Below are 17500 nucleotides of genomic sequence, written 5' to 3'. Positions count from 1 at the left end.
TGTTCTTGATTAACCAGAATTAAATATGTAGAGGCCGCCATTAGGATATCACCATAACGAAGTCGTTAAGATTTTTTTTTTTTTTGTACAAAACTGGAGACACATATTTTCTTCTAATTCTGCCGCATAAATACTGTATAATGATCTACTTTTTTTTTTAAATCTTAAGTTATTCATTATTTTTATAAAATCCTTATCTATTCTTCTGCCTGAATTTCAATTATGAGAAATTATCACGTAGCAAATCTTTGTAAAGTCAAAATGAAAAATAGGATGTACTCTGAAGGTAGAAGAGTTTCTTCAATCGACCGTGGTTGCAGGAGAAAGCTCTTACCCAATTTTGTCCACCCACAGGGGACGGAAGTAGCTGGAAAGACAGAGGGGACCGCTCCAACACGCCCTCTCCCGCCCACAATAACAACAACAACAACAGTAATAACAACAACAATAACGACAGAGAACCTAAGCACCCGGTATTACAGTCTTCAAACGGTGAGTACGATGTCTCTCCTTTCCCCTTTGCCAACCCAAGCTGAATAAAATCGTCTGACGTTAGACAGGACAGTCCACAATGGTACCGAGTTAGACCCCTAAGAAAACAATGTTATTGGCCCTCTTTCAGGACCTCTCTAACCCGCTTCTGCCATGGGGTAAAGGGATGGTAATCTTCTAAACTGAATAACATCGCCAAGATTGTAGTCTCCTCTAAGTCGATCTTTGGACACTGAACGACAGAACGCAATCATTAGACAACACGTGACCGCCTCAGCACATTGGCGTACTTCAACACATTTATTCTAGCTAAGAGGCATCTTTCAGGTCGGAGTCCATTCCCTCAACTGCATAGAATGGCCTGTCTTCAGCCTGAACAGAAGTGTTGAAATATGTCACTGCAGTGAAAGTGTTAAATGGTCCTCAATCATTGCTGTGTGAGGTTTTCGTGTTGTAGATTAATATGACGGCCTTCCCTCTTTTATTTGTTTATTTCTTTATCTACTTAATCTGATTATTTATTTATCTATTCATTATTTACCTATTTATTATTTTATTCATTTATTCATTTTTCTTTTTTTTTCATCAAAATTCAGCTTATGTCGAACATACCGAAAAGACCTCTTGTTTGATCATAAGTAACCATATGTCATTGATTGTCTACCTCTTTACAAATGTACTTGCACATGTCCACTCAGGATAAAAGGTGTGTGCGTGTGTCTGTTTGTGTAGGTGGGTGCGAGCGCGCATGCGTGTGCATTGCATGTGGGTTGTGTATACGAAAAACATAGTACATATATTTAGAGCTGAGAATTCTTTCAATATACTGTACAGTTCCTGTCCATGACGTGCATCGATTTCGTTTGAGCGATGCGTGATGGCGTTAGTTGTGTTCAAGCTGGAGATATCGACTTTGTTGTTGAACAGCACCCAGGTAACCAGAACAAAGAAGTAAAATATATTTGAACAGAAAGAGAGATAGAGGGAGAGAAAGAAAGAGAAAGTACTTCAGTTTGACAGAATACGAGCAACAGATGACTCGACCCTCAGATTTTTTTCACCTGTATAATGTACGTGGATTTTTTTTTTTTTTTTCCGAGCTGGTTGGGGTCTGAGGAAGAACTCCGGTTTGAACAAAGGGTCCAGCTGCCCGAGACATTTTTTTTTTTTTTTTTTTTTTTTTTTTTCCGAATGAAGATTTCAGTCTTTTGGCATTACGAAAACAAAAATAAAAAACAACTCCAACGCATTGAAAGAAATAGTATATCACGAACATTATCATATTCCCGCTAAATTTTTTACAAAAAATAGACAAAAAATCAAATGGCGGTCACCGACAGATGATTCGTCAGGACGTGCAAGAACGCCGACATAGAAAATGGAAACTTTCCATTCTCTTAGTAAATTTTATTGTGCTAATTAGCAAGTGAGTATAACAAGTATATAATCACACTTTAATAGAAATTTGTATAGTTTATATTATCATAGTTCTGATGGTTGAGTATATTAGGTTTTCAAAAAAATTCTGGATCACGCCAAACGATTTTCTTCACGTGAGGGGACAGGATCAACCGAATTCTCTTATTATCTTCAATTCCCCCACCTCCACCCCCGCTCAGTTAAGTAGAATAATCTGATATTAAATATAACAAGTGTTTAAGGCATCACTATGCTGAAGTCAGAACCTAGAATATCAATTAATTCCTTCCGTATGAGATAACAATTCTTGTATTTCCTTCCCCCTGTTACAAGATTATTTTATTCATTTCCGTGACTCAGTATTGAATGAGACGAATTTATCACCAGAGGAGGCTGTGCCTCCGATCAACGGGCAGCGCCGCGTACGGCCCTCGTGAGGTCGAGACTTCGGCGGCAATTTGTTTCTTGTTGACAAAAACAAGAGCTTCCGGTGCGGCGACGCGACACAGAACCAACTTCGTCAAAAAAAAAGAAAAAAAAAATGAAACTTTTTTCCTCAGCTGAATGAAATCACCAAAATATATTTACACCTCGCGAAGGGCCCCTCGGAAAGGGGGTTTAAGAATGAGAGGATGGGGGGGGGGGAATAGTTTGACCTAAGTCGATTAACCCCTCCACCGACTGGTTAACTGATCTCCGAGATAAAACCTCGACAGCGAAAGGGGTTAAGAGCCTATCATGATAGTTAACCTCGATTAACCCCCTCGGTACAGGCTGGCACCTTTCGTTTAGTTATACCTTTCGCTGACCTGCTTCATTCATCTCCGTTGCAACTCTTCGGAAGCGAAGGGATTGAGCTGTGATAAGGACCAGTTGCTCTGCTTCTGGTCGGCTCTTCCATTGTTTTCCGCCGCGTGACGACTAATCCAGCCACGTCAACAAGAGCAACAATTGGTTAAGTCCTCATTACCTTCGAATAACATAATTTTGTCCATTACGAAGAGCAAGAGTGTTTCGGGCGTTTCTGATAGCCATTACGCTGTTGTAAACGTCGATTTTTTTTTTTTTTTTGTCAAGTGAAATTGAACGCAGAAATACATTCGGACTTTAATGACCGTTTAGCAGCAGTAAACAATAAAGATATCGATGACAAAAGCAGACCAGTTGTCATGAACTTAAGGTACAATGACAGTAACAAAACACTACTAATCTGAAAAAAATATGAAAAAGCTTTTTAAATGTCAACAATGAAAATAGATTCAAAACGTCAGCAGCAGCAGGACCAGTATTAATAACGACATTTGAACAACACCTGAAATAACGACTGTTGAGCGATTTTCAACGACACCTCGTCTAGTGACGTCATTTTGACAACAGTACAGGCTGGTACATAAAGAATAATAATAATAATAAAAACCGTAAAGCGAAACATATTGTCTACTTTCGAAGGTTTCGAACAGATTGTACTGAACGGTGGTGGTGGTGATGGTGGTGGGCACGGACCTACAAAACTTTCCCAACCTTGAACTTGTGTTAATTAACTTGTAGAATATTCGTTTTTCGATTTTTTCTTCAATAACTTAGCAATGCAGCCATAGTACACACATTCATTTGCACAGAAACAGTGCCTTGTAAAATATTCGGACTAGAATCAGAGGGTAAGGTGCAGAAGCATTTGAAAGATGGACATCCTGAGATGCGAGATCGAAAGAGTTCTGGATCGCTCGTTCTTCACTTCTCCCGAACTCGGATGGTCATTGGCGCGATCTACTTCCACCAAACTAAGCTCCCTATAAACGAGTTACCTGCAGCATGATCACATTAACTTAATGTAACTTTTCTTTTGAAATACTACTGAGGGATCGATTTTAATTTCCCAGATCTTTGTCAAACATTCACATAGTTTGCATTCTTTTATTTGTTTATTTGTAACTATAGCGGTACTTAAAAACTTGTTCTATCGTTTTGTTTTTTTAACCAGATGTGTAATAACATCTTTGCGGGTATAATTAAAGACTTAACTCTTCTCCGGTTGAATGAACTAGCCTTACTGCATCCAGAATACGAGGATAACTACATTTTGATACGAATGAAAAAGGAGTTAATAATAGAGATACAAACACGTGCCAGAAGGCCGTGCGAGTGACTCGTGCGAGTGACTCGCGCGAGTACCTCACGCTATGCATACGCGTTCGTAATTATGATTGATGGGAGTGAAAAGACGGAGATAAGCATTCTATAAATCATTTATTTTGATTGATTGCCATCATTACAGTATTTTGCCGTGCACTTCTGAATCCGAAAGGTTTCTCAACAGTTGAAAAAATCGTTTGATGTCAACCAGGACAAAAAAGGAAGTACATACATATATACTAAAGGCTTTTTCCACCTTACAAGGGAAGTAGCCAAAAAACAAAGACATAGAAACCCCTTCCACCCATTCCAACCCCACATACTCCACTCCCATCCACCCCCGTCCCTCCCTCTTATCTTGGCTCCTCCTGGATGACGGGTCATCCCTGCATCTCGCCCACTGCCCTGGTGGATTAATAATTCAAAGTTATACTGAACTTACAAGTTTTCTTACGACTGAATAAAATTGGCGTGAAAGGGTAAAATGATCAAGCTAACCGATGGGGTGGAAATGTTTATGTTCGGATATCAAGGGAATGCCACGAAGATGAATAGAATACTCTGGTGTCAGCAGTAATACAAAGAAAAGGACTACCAGAAACGGAAGTGGTTAACATTCTTGGAAATTTGTTTCGGCTAATAATAGACAAGATGAACTGACGACAAAACGGGGTATGTGTGTGTGTGTGTGTGTGTGTGTGTGTGTGTGTGTGTGTGTGTGTGTGTGTGTGTGTGTGTGTGTGTGTGTGTGTGTGTGTGTATTCACCTCGGATCTGCTGCAGCCTCTTTTCGAGACAGCCTGACACCACCCTACGGCAGTGAGCTCAGAGCTCATTATTAGCAGATCTCTGGGTAGGTCTGAGACCACTCACACTCCACACACCGGGAATGCAAGGTCACAACTCCTTGACTAACGTCCCGTACCTACTCGCTGCTAGGTGAACAGGGGCTACACGTGAAAGGAGACAAACCCAACTTGTGTGTGTGTGTGTGTGTGTGCGTGCGTGCGTGCGTGTGTGTGTGTGTGTGTGCGTGTGTGTGTGTGTGTGCGTGCATGTGTGTGTGTGTGGGTGTGGGTGTGAATTACCATACTAGGGAAGAAAATAGATAAATTAAGAGTCTTCAAGTAATACATATACTCCATTTTCTTTTTTCCATTTGATAACTACACTTACATTAGGATCTAATTGCATCAAGTATGATGTGGATACCCAAGTAAGCGAGCTAGTTCATTCGTCTATAGTTAAAACGTAAACAGTTTTTCCACTTATAGCTGAGAGGTAAACTCCGCTGCCCCCACCCCCACCCCACCCACCCACTCCGCTTCATAAGGACAAGAAGTAACTGCATCAGCTGATGCGCATGCGCGCGATTCCATTCGCATTCCAGAAAACTGGAGGATGTCGTTCGTGTGTAGATAGTACTCTCTGCCAGAAATTTCCGAAATTCGGAATTCCGTTACGAAAATATACCAACATATTAGAAAGCGATTTTGATATCTGGAATTTTATTTTTGATTAATTCGGAAACTTTTGTTTCCTATATTGGAGATTTCCTGATTTCAAATATCCCCAAAAAGTTGTTTGCGTTCACCTAACCTGTCCTGAGGGAAGATGCTTGTACAGCGAAATCACAAAAGTTTAGCAAGAATGAAATAATTCAACAAATCACCTGATTGGAAAAAGTTTAAGCTGTCAACCCACAGACAGTGCCAATCACACTTATGCACGCTTTCTTGTTTCCGTCAGACGATTTTATTCAGCTGGGAGATAGGTTTTAATTTTTTTTATCGTGGCCTACAGTTGGCACTATCAGATGCTCATGGCCCACTCCTCTTAATCATGATAACCCAAATAAGATATTACACTTATGTTTTATTGATTTATTTGTGTCTAGTTTTATTTCCCAATTATTAATTCATCATTTTCAATTAATATCTGTTCATATTATTCATCTTATAATTGCTATTATCCACACATATGTATGTGTGTATACAATATTTATATATGTATGTATATATGTATGTATATATATGTATATATATATATATATATATATATATATATATATATATATGTGTGTGTGTGTGTGCGTGTGTGTGTGTGTGCGTGCGTGCGTGCGTGTGTGTGTATGTGTGTGTGTATTTTTATTGTGCATCACCTAATATGGTCATTCTTCGTAACGTTCCAATAAATTATGCCATGGCCCACTGGCTCGCAAATTGTGAGGGGAAACACCCCACCCCCATACACACATACACACAACTGCCAATTGGTGGTTTATACCTTGTCACTACGAGAAAGATCATAATTTTCGGTTTTCTATGAAATTCTTTTCTTTTACCATTCTGTATCCTGATATGCACATTTCCCCCAAGTGTTAACAAAAGGCTTAAAATAGCTTTTATTCCAAAATAAATTTCTGACAAATTGAAATACAAATACTAGGTAAGTGTAACAGGGTTGAGTCACTCTGAAAATTTAGTTTTCTTTTTTTTTATCATTATTTCAGCTGATGTATGTTTTCAGCTCTGAATAGTCTTGGTGTTGGCACGTGGTCAACCATCCTAGCGTATATGGAATATGTTCAGCTGAAAAGGTCGTTTTAGTTCAGTTCTGAACATACAGGCCTTCACCACATGCAGATGAAAAGAGTGTAGTGTGTGTGTGTGTGTGTGTGTGTGTGTGTGTGTGTGTGTGTGTGTGTGTGTGTGTGTGTGTGTGTGTGTGCGTGCGTGCGTGTTTTGTCACAACAGTCCTGGCTAACACCATATGAACTTGTTCAGGTGTCTCGGCCCGGATGCACACCATATATATGTATATATATGTGTATATATGTATATGTATATATGTTTCTAGCTGATGTTGGTTTATTTTATTCAGCTGCGGGGAGACCCCGGGCTGAAGGGGCCAACAGCGTGGAGGAAGATTGGACCAGAACTTCTTTGCTTGATTGTACAGCGGGGCATTGGAAGTCTTCTAGAACAACAGGTTGGAGCTCATTTACGTTTATTAAGTGTGGGTTTTACAATGAATCGATGTTTCATCAAACTTATTATGAAGGACAATGGAGAAGTACTGGGTTAGTGGGGGACTGTGTAGGCCATGGCTTGGCTGAAGACGAAATATCCTCACCCAAGGTTTGAACAAGAGCAGGGCAGTTCACTGTGGAAAGAAAACGGACGAGTTAGTCGAGAGTCATAGTTAGATATGACTTCATATTGTTGGCTTCCTTTTCGAAGTGAAGAGACCTAATCATGTTTATACTTGTTTGGTTATATACTCAACGTATCTTCTACGGAGGAGGTGAAGAGAAAGGTAATATTTAATATTATTTCCTCTTAATTGTTCTCATGAAGAGTGACGTCACTTAGCTGAGGAAACGGAAGCGCCTTGCGAGGTCACGGTGACTTCTTCGTCCTCCAAGTCGAATGACCCAAGATACTTCGAAGGACGTCCACAAACACGATCCTATAAGCAGTCTTTCTAATCCCTTCCACACCGGAAGGTACTTTGTTATGTAAGACTTGCCGCCGCTAGGCTGTGCTATCCCGCGGCTCTCCTTCAGTAGCGAAGGGGCTGTAGCCAACCTTGGTTGACACTTTCATCACCGGAGGGCACTTCTCCCGGTACGAAAAGGGTTCATCAAGACATACAGTGTCCCCTTCGCCTTCGACGTGGTGCCACGGAAATGAATGGGGTCGATTGGCGGCAGCAGGAATAAAAGTAACAGTGATAAGAAGTTCTCGTGAGGCAGAGAATGAATGTAGGGGAGGGGAGGCATTTATAATTTGCGGACTTGCGGAATTTGCTGATCATGCGGATCAGGCGCGAAGACGTTAGGTTACGTTAGGTTAGGTCACGTTAGGTTAGGTCACGTTACGTTAGGTTACGTTACGTTAGGTTGCGTTAGGTTAGGTTACGTTAGGTTACGTTAGGTTAGGTTAGGTTACGTTAGGTTACGTTACGTTAGGTTAGGTTAGGTTAGGTTACGTTAGGTTAGGTTACGTTAAGTTAGGGTTAGGTCAGGGTTAGGTTAGGTTACGTTAAGTTAGGTTACGTTAAGTTAGGTTACGTTAAGTTAGGTTACGTTAAGTTAGGTTACGTTAAGTTAGGTTACGTTAAGTTAGGGTTAGGTCAGGGTTAGGTTAGGTTACGTTAAGTTAGGTTACGTTAAGTTAGGGTTAGGTCAGGGTTAGGTTAGGTTAGGGTTAGGGTTAGGTTAGGTTCCTTAAGTCCGCAAATTGTAAATGCACGGGGAGGGGAGGGGAGGGGAGCCACGGCACTGTCTAGACTGGCATGGCAGGTGCACAGTGACTGTTCAAACTTTCGACCCGGTAGCGGTCTCTTTACAAATCTTGTTCTGGCTAACATCAGCCGATTTTATAATGGTGCTGAGTGGAACACCCACAAGAGAATGGGGTCCAGAATTCAGTATTTCCCCTTAGCCAGAACAAAATCGGTAAAGAGTGTCGGTGCCTGTGACAGCGTGGTTCCCCCCCCCCCCTGTCGTCGGGGGCTCGCTGTCGAACCCCATTCCCTGACGTCAACCAGAATAAATTCTATGAAGTATAGAACCTGTCTAGACCGGCCACTCGTCAGCTAAATGAAATCTGGGATTTAGCCAGGACAAAATATAAAAGTGCGCTGCCAAAGAGAAGTGGTCAAGATAATAGAAGTTTGTTTCCGGGCCAAACTCGAGTTGTATTGTTAGGAAAGAGAGAAGCAACCGTATCAAACGTGTTTTCAAAGTATAATAAAGGGTTGTTGCAGCGTCAAGTTTATTTTAGTGAGTGATAGACGTCCGAGGAGGGCACGAGGAACGACATTAACCCATCCGTCACCCTGATGCTAACGCCAGACGATTTCATTCAGTCGAGGAATCAGACTCTTGAGCCAAATTGTGAAGGATTACAAAGGATTACAAAGACGGAGCATACCGACAGGAGACCTTTTGGTCCATAATTAGCTCGGATGCGAAAAAATTAGAAAAAATAAATAAATAAAAAATATGATAATATAAATAATAATAAAATGAATGAATAAATAAATAAATGCTTAGGTATAGTTAAATAAAAAACAACGGGTAAATAGTAAATAATAATAAACTGAAATATAACTAATAATGAATGAGACTCAAGCAAATAATAATAAACAAACAGACAAAAAATAACAAAACAAATAAAAAATTATATGAAATAAATGAAAGAAAATCTCCGTTGTGAAAAGGGGTCTGTGAAACGCGATGGAGTGAGGAAAGTAATATGTCGTATCGTGCAAGGAAAGAAAAAGTTGATCAGAGATTGACTAATACAGAAATCAAATAAATGAAAAATAAAGAGAGAGAGAGAGAGAGAGAGAGAGAGAGATTTCATAATGAGGGGCTGCAGTTTGATAGGAAAGGTTAAGCCGGGGGGGGGGGAGAATAGTTCAGAATAGTATTAGGGAGAAGGGACGGGAGATGGAGTAGGTCACGGTAGTAGCAGAAGAATTCAGTTTTCAGCGGAGGGGGTAGTTGATAATAGTAAAGTGTTAGTTCATCAACGCAACCAGTTGAATGTCACGAGATCTCAGCTTCTATTTCATCTGTAGATGTTGGCTTCCAGTCTTTGTTGGTGTCTGATGGTGTTCAGTGTTTTATGGTGCTCAGTGTTTGTTGATATACAGTGTTTGTTGGTGCAATTGTGCACCATGTAGGCACAGTCGCCTAAGGCTTCTGTTGTGTCAATATGACATTTGGCGCCGAGTATTTGATGTACAGTCGCTCCCAAAGTTCTGTCGCAGCTCATATATATTTAGTACAATCATATCATACCCACCTCCCATGGTATTAATGGAATTCCGTCTAAAAGAATCAATTTTATTATTAGGCAACTGCGATCTAGGAATATACAGGCTAACTAAAGGAAGTTTGATTTGTTTAGTTAAAATCAGGGGCTCGGGCAGAACTTTTTGGGTAATTATACGTTCCTATATATTATTCATGTTATAGTTAAAGTATTTTGTTGTATAGAAAAGTACTTGACAACATAAATTGCATTCCCATTGTAAATATCGTAGTGATTGTGTGTGTGTGTGTCTGTGTGTGTGTGTGTGTGTGTGTGTGTGTGTGTGTGTGTGTGTGTGTGTGTGTGTGTGTGTGCGCGCGTGCGCTCATGCACGAATTTGGTGTTTTCTATTTGTATGTCTTTGTTTTGAATATAATTTTAATACATGAATGCACTTGATCATTTACGCGAGTTGGCATCTAGTATATGTGGTTCCGGTTGGCAATGGCCAAACAATGGACTTGCTTGGTCCCGTCCAGAGGTGAATTCATCCGTCTAACTCTCACTCGATGGAAGCTTTATTGACCACCTTCGAAAACCCCACTATTGGAAGTGCAGGGGGATATCTATGCCGCCCTCAATGATATGGCAAGAGAGTTCCATAAACCTAAGGACAAAATAAAGAGAGCCGGTGGGGTGGTTACTGCTAATGCATATGATAGCGGAACGGTGGTGACGCCAGCGTAGTAGGATTATAGTCATCACTCAGTTTTGCAGCATCAAAGTGGAGGGTGCGGGAGGGGCCGAGGGGGTGGGGAGGGAGGGTAGTGGAGGGAGAGGGGAGCTCCAAGAGCTGGCTCTTTGTGAGATGAGTTCGTGTTGTTTTGGAGTGCACCAGCGTTTGATCTTTTATAATTGTTTCGTTTTGGGGAAGGGCACTGTCATGATGACGCTGATGACGACGACGACGACGATGATGATGATGATGATGGTAATGGCTGTGGTGATGACATTTCGTATTACCGTGATGGGTGGTTGACAGGGCCCGCCTCCTCTCCCTCCCTCCCTCCCTCCGTCCCTCCCTCCCGAACCGACGACGTCGACAGCAGCAGCGGCAGCAGCAACGGTCAAGCAAGTGATTGTAATTGTAATGCCATTTGGATTCAGTCATTACCCTCATTTGTCGGGCGATTGTGAGGGCGCCAGGAATGTGTAGGAGCAGCAGAGGAGGGAGGGGGGGGATGGGGAAGCCTCGCCGTGAAGGTGGTTGGGGAGGGGAGGGGGGGAAGAGGAGGCGGAAGAGAGCTCGGTGAGAGGTAGAGGTGGGTAAGTGGGAAGTCATTAAATAGAGGGACAAGGTAAACATCGAGGAAACGAGAAAAAGCGTTTACGAAAAATGTAAACAGAAGAGACTAAATAAGATTTTTTTTTTTTTGGGGGGAGGAGGGTTGTGAAAGAATAAGAAAATGGTTTCTTATCCTCTACCCTCCTCCTCTTCCTCCTCCTCTTCCTCCTCCTCCTCCTCCTCCTCCTCCTCCTCCTCCTCCTCCTCCTCCTCCTCCTCCCTCCACTTCCTCCAGTGTGTTTACTTTATGGTCACAACTGATGCCTTAACATGGCGACCAAAGTTTGGGGACATCCACCCCACCCCCAGACCCTCCCCCTAGACCCCGACCCACCCTCAGTAGACCTACTTTTCAGCGTCTTTGGCCAATCTTGTTTATGTTTACAGCAATACACTCCCCCGCCCGCGCGCGCACACTCACACGACCTCTGGGTCTACTCATCTATCTTCTGTGTCGACAGTGCCGCACATCATCGAACTTTGTTGATCATTACCGAGCTGTTTTTGTCGAAGAGGAATTGAATTTCGTCGTGAAAATAGAAGCGCATCCGTAAATGGAAGGGAAGACGAAGTGAAGAGGGGGAAGGGGGTGGGTGGGGGGTAGACGGTAGTTGAAGGGATGGCCAAGATGATCTGAAGTCAACAGAAGGAGTGATGTGTGACGTCAGCAAAATAAGCGTGTGACGTCAACAAAAGGAATGTGTGACGCGAAGAGAAGAGGCATATAACATGAAGAGTGACGTCGACGTCATCCAAAGAGGCGAGTGACGTCACCAGGAGGAGGATGCGACGTCAAGAAAAGTAGAGACGTGTGAGGGAAGAGACACGTTGTTGTCTCTGAAATGCATGACGAAATACACTCGTGATTCCTTTCGTAGCGGCCAATACGATTTACTTTAACTCGGCAGACTCTTCGATTAATTCCCGTTGCGTCCTTTGGGTACGAAAGGAGATTTCAAAGGATTACAAAGGCGGAGCATGCCGACAGGAGACCTTTTGGTCCATATCTAGGTCGGATGCGAAAAAAATCATAATAATAATAAAATACTAAATAAAAACTATAATAATGTAAATAACAAATAAAATACATAAATAAATGCATAGGTATAGTTAAATAATAAACAAACAGGTAAATAGTAAATAATAATAAATTGACATATAACTAATAATAAATGAAAATCAAACAGACAAATGATAACAAAACAAAAACAAATAATATAAAATAAATTACAATCATTACAGATGATGAATTCTAGTTCAGATTAAAAAAAAAATGCACTCTCCGCTTATAAACTGGCTGCCTCCAGACTCTCCCATTCGCTGCGTAGGGGACCCCGTGTTGGTTTCAAGGACCTTCAATCAAAAGGCCAAATAGATAAAGATCGAAATGGGATAGGTAATACGAAATTTTAAGTGTGTTTAGGTGTTTAATCTTTGACTGGCGGTATCGGATACTTTGTGATGATTGAATAAATGGCATCAAAGTCTGTTCGAAAGAATGTCCATTATGAGCTCCCGACCATTACCCCCATGACGTATAGGGGGCAAGGGTTGTTCTCAGCCCCTCTGCTGGTGATTAAAATGGTCTGGGGCCTTGCATGGGTGAAATACATCAATGTATTGAGAGGATTAAAGTTGATTTGAGTGACCGAATAGTGGATTCTTGAGAATAAAATAAAAACGAGAATTCTCATAGGATCAGGTATCGTAATCGCCTGCGAGCTCACACACACACACACACACACACACACACACACACACACACACACACACACACACACACACACACACACACACACACACACACACACACACACACACACACACACACACACACACACACACACACACACACACACTCGTGGCGCAATGGTTAGAGTTCCCGGTTACCACTACGGCGGTCCAGGTTCGAATCCCACCCAGGGCTGAAATAATTTCAGTATCGCTGCGCTACGAGTCATTACTCCAATTCTCGTGGACGGGGAGTTGTGTGTGTGTGCGCGTGTAAGGTCACAACATTACCCATAGATCGGTCATATATGAGCTCTGAGCTTTCTTCCGGGAGGGAAATAGCACGTGACAGTTCACCAGCGCCTCTATTATTAAGAACGATATCGAGTCGTTATCAAAAAAAAGAAATCTTGCGGTTGATTACAATTGTCTAGTACAACTCGACAGTCATCGCTTCTGTGAATTTATGTAATCTAATCTGACGATTTCATTAATCTTCCTTTGATATTTATATAATTAGAACGTGTCTACACTAAGATATAGCACCGGTTTTATGGACCTTATATATTTTATTTTCACTATCGGCAAATGAATTAATCAACCAAAGAAAACAATTGTGGGGGTCAGCGGTCAGTATCGTCTAATCCTCACGTTTATCGTTGATCCTAATCATTTATCATAAAACCCATCAACACGATGACGTGGGACAGGGACCAGGCGATTTTATGCAGTTAAAGGGGCACCAGTAATCGATGAGGATCTCTCTCTTAGGCCCGAGAACTTCCCCCTCCCTCCCTCCCTTCCTCCATCCCTCCCTCCCACCCTCCCTCCATCCATCCATCCATCCATCTATCCATCCATCCCTTTCCTTTGCTCCATCAAAGTGATTGTCCATAGACCCGACAATTTTTGTAAGATATATCACTGTTCTGATGGTGTTAATTCACACACACACACACAAATATATAGATATATATATATATATATATATATATATATATATATATATATATATATATATATGTATATACATATTGTGTGTGATGTGTGTGTGAATCTATAGAAGAATGTATTCATGTTCACAACATTCCCACGTGTCCGCACGTGCGTGCGTGTGTGTGTGTGTGTGTGTGTGTGTGTGTGTGTGTGTGTGTGTGTGTGTGTGTGTGTGTGTGTGTGTACGCGCACGTTTCATTTTGATAATCATGTATGTGCATATATTGTTTTTGTGTGCACGCTTGCTTCCCACGCGCGTGCGTCCGTGCGTGCGTGCGTGTAGTGTGGTTAGTGGACGTGCATCAACAGGACACGTAATTTTTCGTTGTGCTTGATGAAATAAGCGAAGTGTCCGAAACACAAAAAGCACTCAACACTTGTTTTTCATCGAATCATGTAAACAGTAAAATAATTTGCATTTTCAAATTATTGTTGTGGGCGATGGTGATTCGAAATGGCCATACTGTTTATCATCGGTTGTGTGTCGACCCAAAACATTATATACCTTATGAATTTGTATTATAATTCATACAGCCTAATACAGTTGTTTGTATGATTGTGTGTGTGTGTGTGTGTGTGTGTGTGTGTGTGTGTGTGTGTGTGTGTGTGTGTGTGTGTGTGTGTGTGTGTGTGTGTGTGTGTGTGTGTGTGTGTGTGTGTGTGTGTGTGTGGGCGTGTGTATATGCGTGTGCGTGCGCGTGTGTGGGGGGGAGGCAAACGCATGTTTTCCTGCCTTGTTCTATGTATGTACACTTTTGTTTAAGATTGTATTCATATTCGGAAACGTTTGTTTTTATTTTTCTATCGAAATTGCTTTAGGCAACATATATCTACCTTTTTAACTCCTAAATACTCTTGAGTAATTTACTATTCCATATAATCATAACTACTTGTGCACACATCTACATACACTGTTTTCTTATGGGGACGTGTGTGTGTGACCATGTATGTGTTTGTTTTGTGTATTTGTTGTTTATTTATATTATCTAAATGTCATTTTGCGGTGGTGCGGTTGTCACTATCTAATATTTTCTTTCTGCCTTTCCGTTTTCTTTTATGATGACAGTTCATGTATTCTCATATGGATTGTGCCTCAACTACTTCAAGTACACGAATACGACAGTGAATTTCGTTTATTCTGTTATTCTTTTTCAAGCGGAACTTTTTAAATCCTTTCTATCTTTTTTGTTAGTTTTACGTAGTTTCTTAATATTTCCTTTTATGTCAATCTCTTAGACTCAGTACCCATGTTATGATAACTTTGAATCATTTCAAACTTAGATATGGCCCTTAATTCTAGGATCCATACCATGTTTACATATTCTAGGGTATCTGAGTTACTGTGTGATTAGTCTCTATACCGAGTGTGTGCGCGTGTGTGTGTGCGTGTGTGTGTCTGTATGTGTGCATTTTGCATCGTTATCTTTGTATACATTGCATGCTAACCCACGCGTGCGTGTTTGTGTGTCTATGCGTACATTTCACATTATTTTCTTTATATACTTTGCAGGCACATGCTCGTGCATTTGTATGTTTGTATGTGTGTGTGTGTGTATGTGTCTGTCTGTCTGTTTGTCTCTATCTGTGTCTCTGTGTGCACATATGCACGACTACAAAGAAACCGTATCTCCAGAGACAGGCTCGTTTTCCAGTCCTTGTTTGTTTCACAGATTACTAAGTTGAAGTTTGTTCTAATTAGTGGGAGTCCATTTTATATGTTCCTGACTCCTTCACCCCCCCCCCGAGGAAAAGCTTAAATAATCGCATGCAAGCACCTGCATGCAAACGTATGAGAGCATGTCAGGTGTTTTGTAAATGCGCACATTTACATGGTCTAGATAGAATCTCTGAACTCTGGCACGCAAACATAAGTTATGTAATACCGTAATCTATTTGTTTGAGTTTATGATTGGACAAACAGGTTTCTGCATTTTTGGCCTTCCGTCCTTTGGATCTGACAATGCAATCCTTTATCCTCGTGACTGCGCACATGTGAAAAAAATTCCACACGTCTGCGCATCCATGTGCAACATGTTTCACTTATGCATTATACAGAATTAATATTTATACCTATTTTTTCGTTGCCGCCTTTGGAATTGTTGGACAAGATCCATAAACATATTAAAGTTGACGTGACAGCTTTTATTTGCTGACTTCCATTGTTTCATGTAAGGATATATGAAACAAATGAAGTAACGCACACATACCAGTGGTTAGTTGAAGTTGAAAGATGTGACTGGGTTTAGAAATCGGAACAAGGAACGCTGTGGTAAATATGGGACTCTATATCTCTTCAAGGTCCCATGTCACCATTGAAGGTTTTGTTCATGTCAACACCAAACGGCGATTTTATTCAGCTTTAAGAAAACTCTCCAAAAGGTAACTTGTTAGAGAAAAAGAAATAAACCTTGGAATCCACTTGTCATCTTTAATAAATCGTTCTGTCCATCGCCAAACAATTTTATTCGTCTTGTCGACTTCTTCTGAACGCTACAGGGTCAAATGAAGAAGGTGATTTACTATCTCACACATCCGTATGACGGGACAGGGGTTGGCTCATTGCGCACCTGACCTTTCGCTATTGACTCGTGGGAGGTGTGGGGGAGGGGGGGGAGGGTGAAGGCCCAAGAACGGTCGAACGAACGACGCGCTGCGCCAAGCACCTCCTCTAGGTTTTGCGCGCGCGGAGAAGCAGAACATCATCCAAGCTGGCTCCGCTGAGCTTCTCCTTCAGTGGCTGATATTCCCAGCGGATTTCCTGCTGCAGGCCTCGCTGAGCTTGATCGCAGCTCTCACCTGACGTGTTTCTTTCGAGCGTTCGCTCTCCGGGAGGAGTTGTTCACGAAGTGCACGCGAACTCCGATTCTGATGATGTCAGGGGCTCGTCCAGTCGACGTAGTGTGCCCTCGCCTCTTCGTTACAAAGACTTCCACTGAGATGAGATTAACTGTGCTGAGCATGTGAACGAGGTTCGAATTGAGGTTGTCTTGACCACATCGCTACGCCTGCCGTAATAAAATATCTAAAGCACGCCACGCGTCTTCGTCGTCGTGATGGTCGATGTTGCCGATTAAGTTCCTAGTTTTCCGCGGAAGGGGTGCCACACGGCAGAATAACTTCGCCTAACGACAGCCAAATAGCTCTCTCCCCTTCACTTGTGAGGGGACAGAGATCAACAAATATTTTCGTACTGGGTAGAATGAAACAGTTTCCTTTCGATACTGAACAGTTTTAAAGAGAAAGTAATTGTGAAAAAGCGCGCGCAAGGAGACGCTTAATTCCTCCTAAATCCGTTATCTTTGCCCTATGTGAAGGAAAAGCTGGGGCTAGTGGTAGTCACAGGTGGCCGTTGGGGATCGAACAAGGTGAATAGAACTTTCTGGCGTGAGCAAAAAACAAAATATCCAAACTAAGTGTAAACAAAGTTTTCTAATGAGCAGGTGGATTTTTACGGATTCAACCTTACCATAGACTGTATCGTCCTGCAGAGGATAGGCCGTCGGACCTGCAGTGGACTCAGAGTGAAAACCTACACACACCCACACACACACACACACACACACACACACACACACACATACATACGTACACGTACACACACACACACACACACACGT

The 17500-nt window shown here is 41.7% G+C and overlaps 1 protein-coding gene across 12 annotated transcripts in view; it reads left to right on the top strand.

The window, feature by feature from the left end:
* FoxP (forkhead box transcription factor P) overlaps positions 1-17500 on the top strand; it is a 208269-nt gene that overhangs the window by 149722 nt on the left and 41047 nt on the right. For all 12 annotated transcript variants that reach the window (XM_076208706.1, XM_076208699.1, XM_076208704.1 and 9 more), the window contains exons 4-5: positions 355-492; positions 6927-7034. In XM_076208706.1, coding sequence (XP_076064821.1) covers positions 355-492; positions 6927-7034 — 246 coding nt within the window. The remainder of the gene's footprint in view (positions 1-354; positions 493-6926; positions 7035-17500) is intronic.

Source organism: Oratosquilla oratoria, chromosome 25 (assembly GCF_046742065.1).
Source record: "Oratosquilla oratoria isolate Oo_2021 chromosome 25, ASM4674206v1, whole genome shotgun sequence".
Lineage (NCBI taxonomy): Eukaryota > Metazoa > Arthropoda > Malacostraca > Stomatopoda > Squillidae > Oratosquilla > Oratosquilla oratoria.
This window is presented reverse-complemented; position numbering and strand designations above follow the sequence as displayed.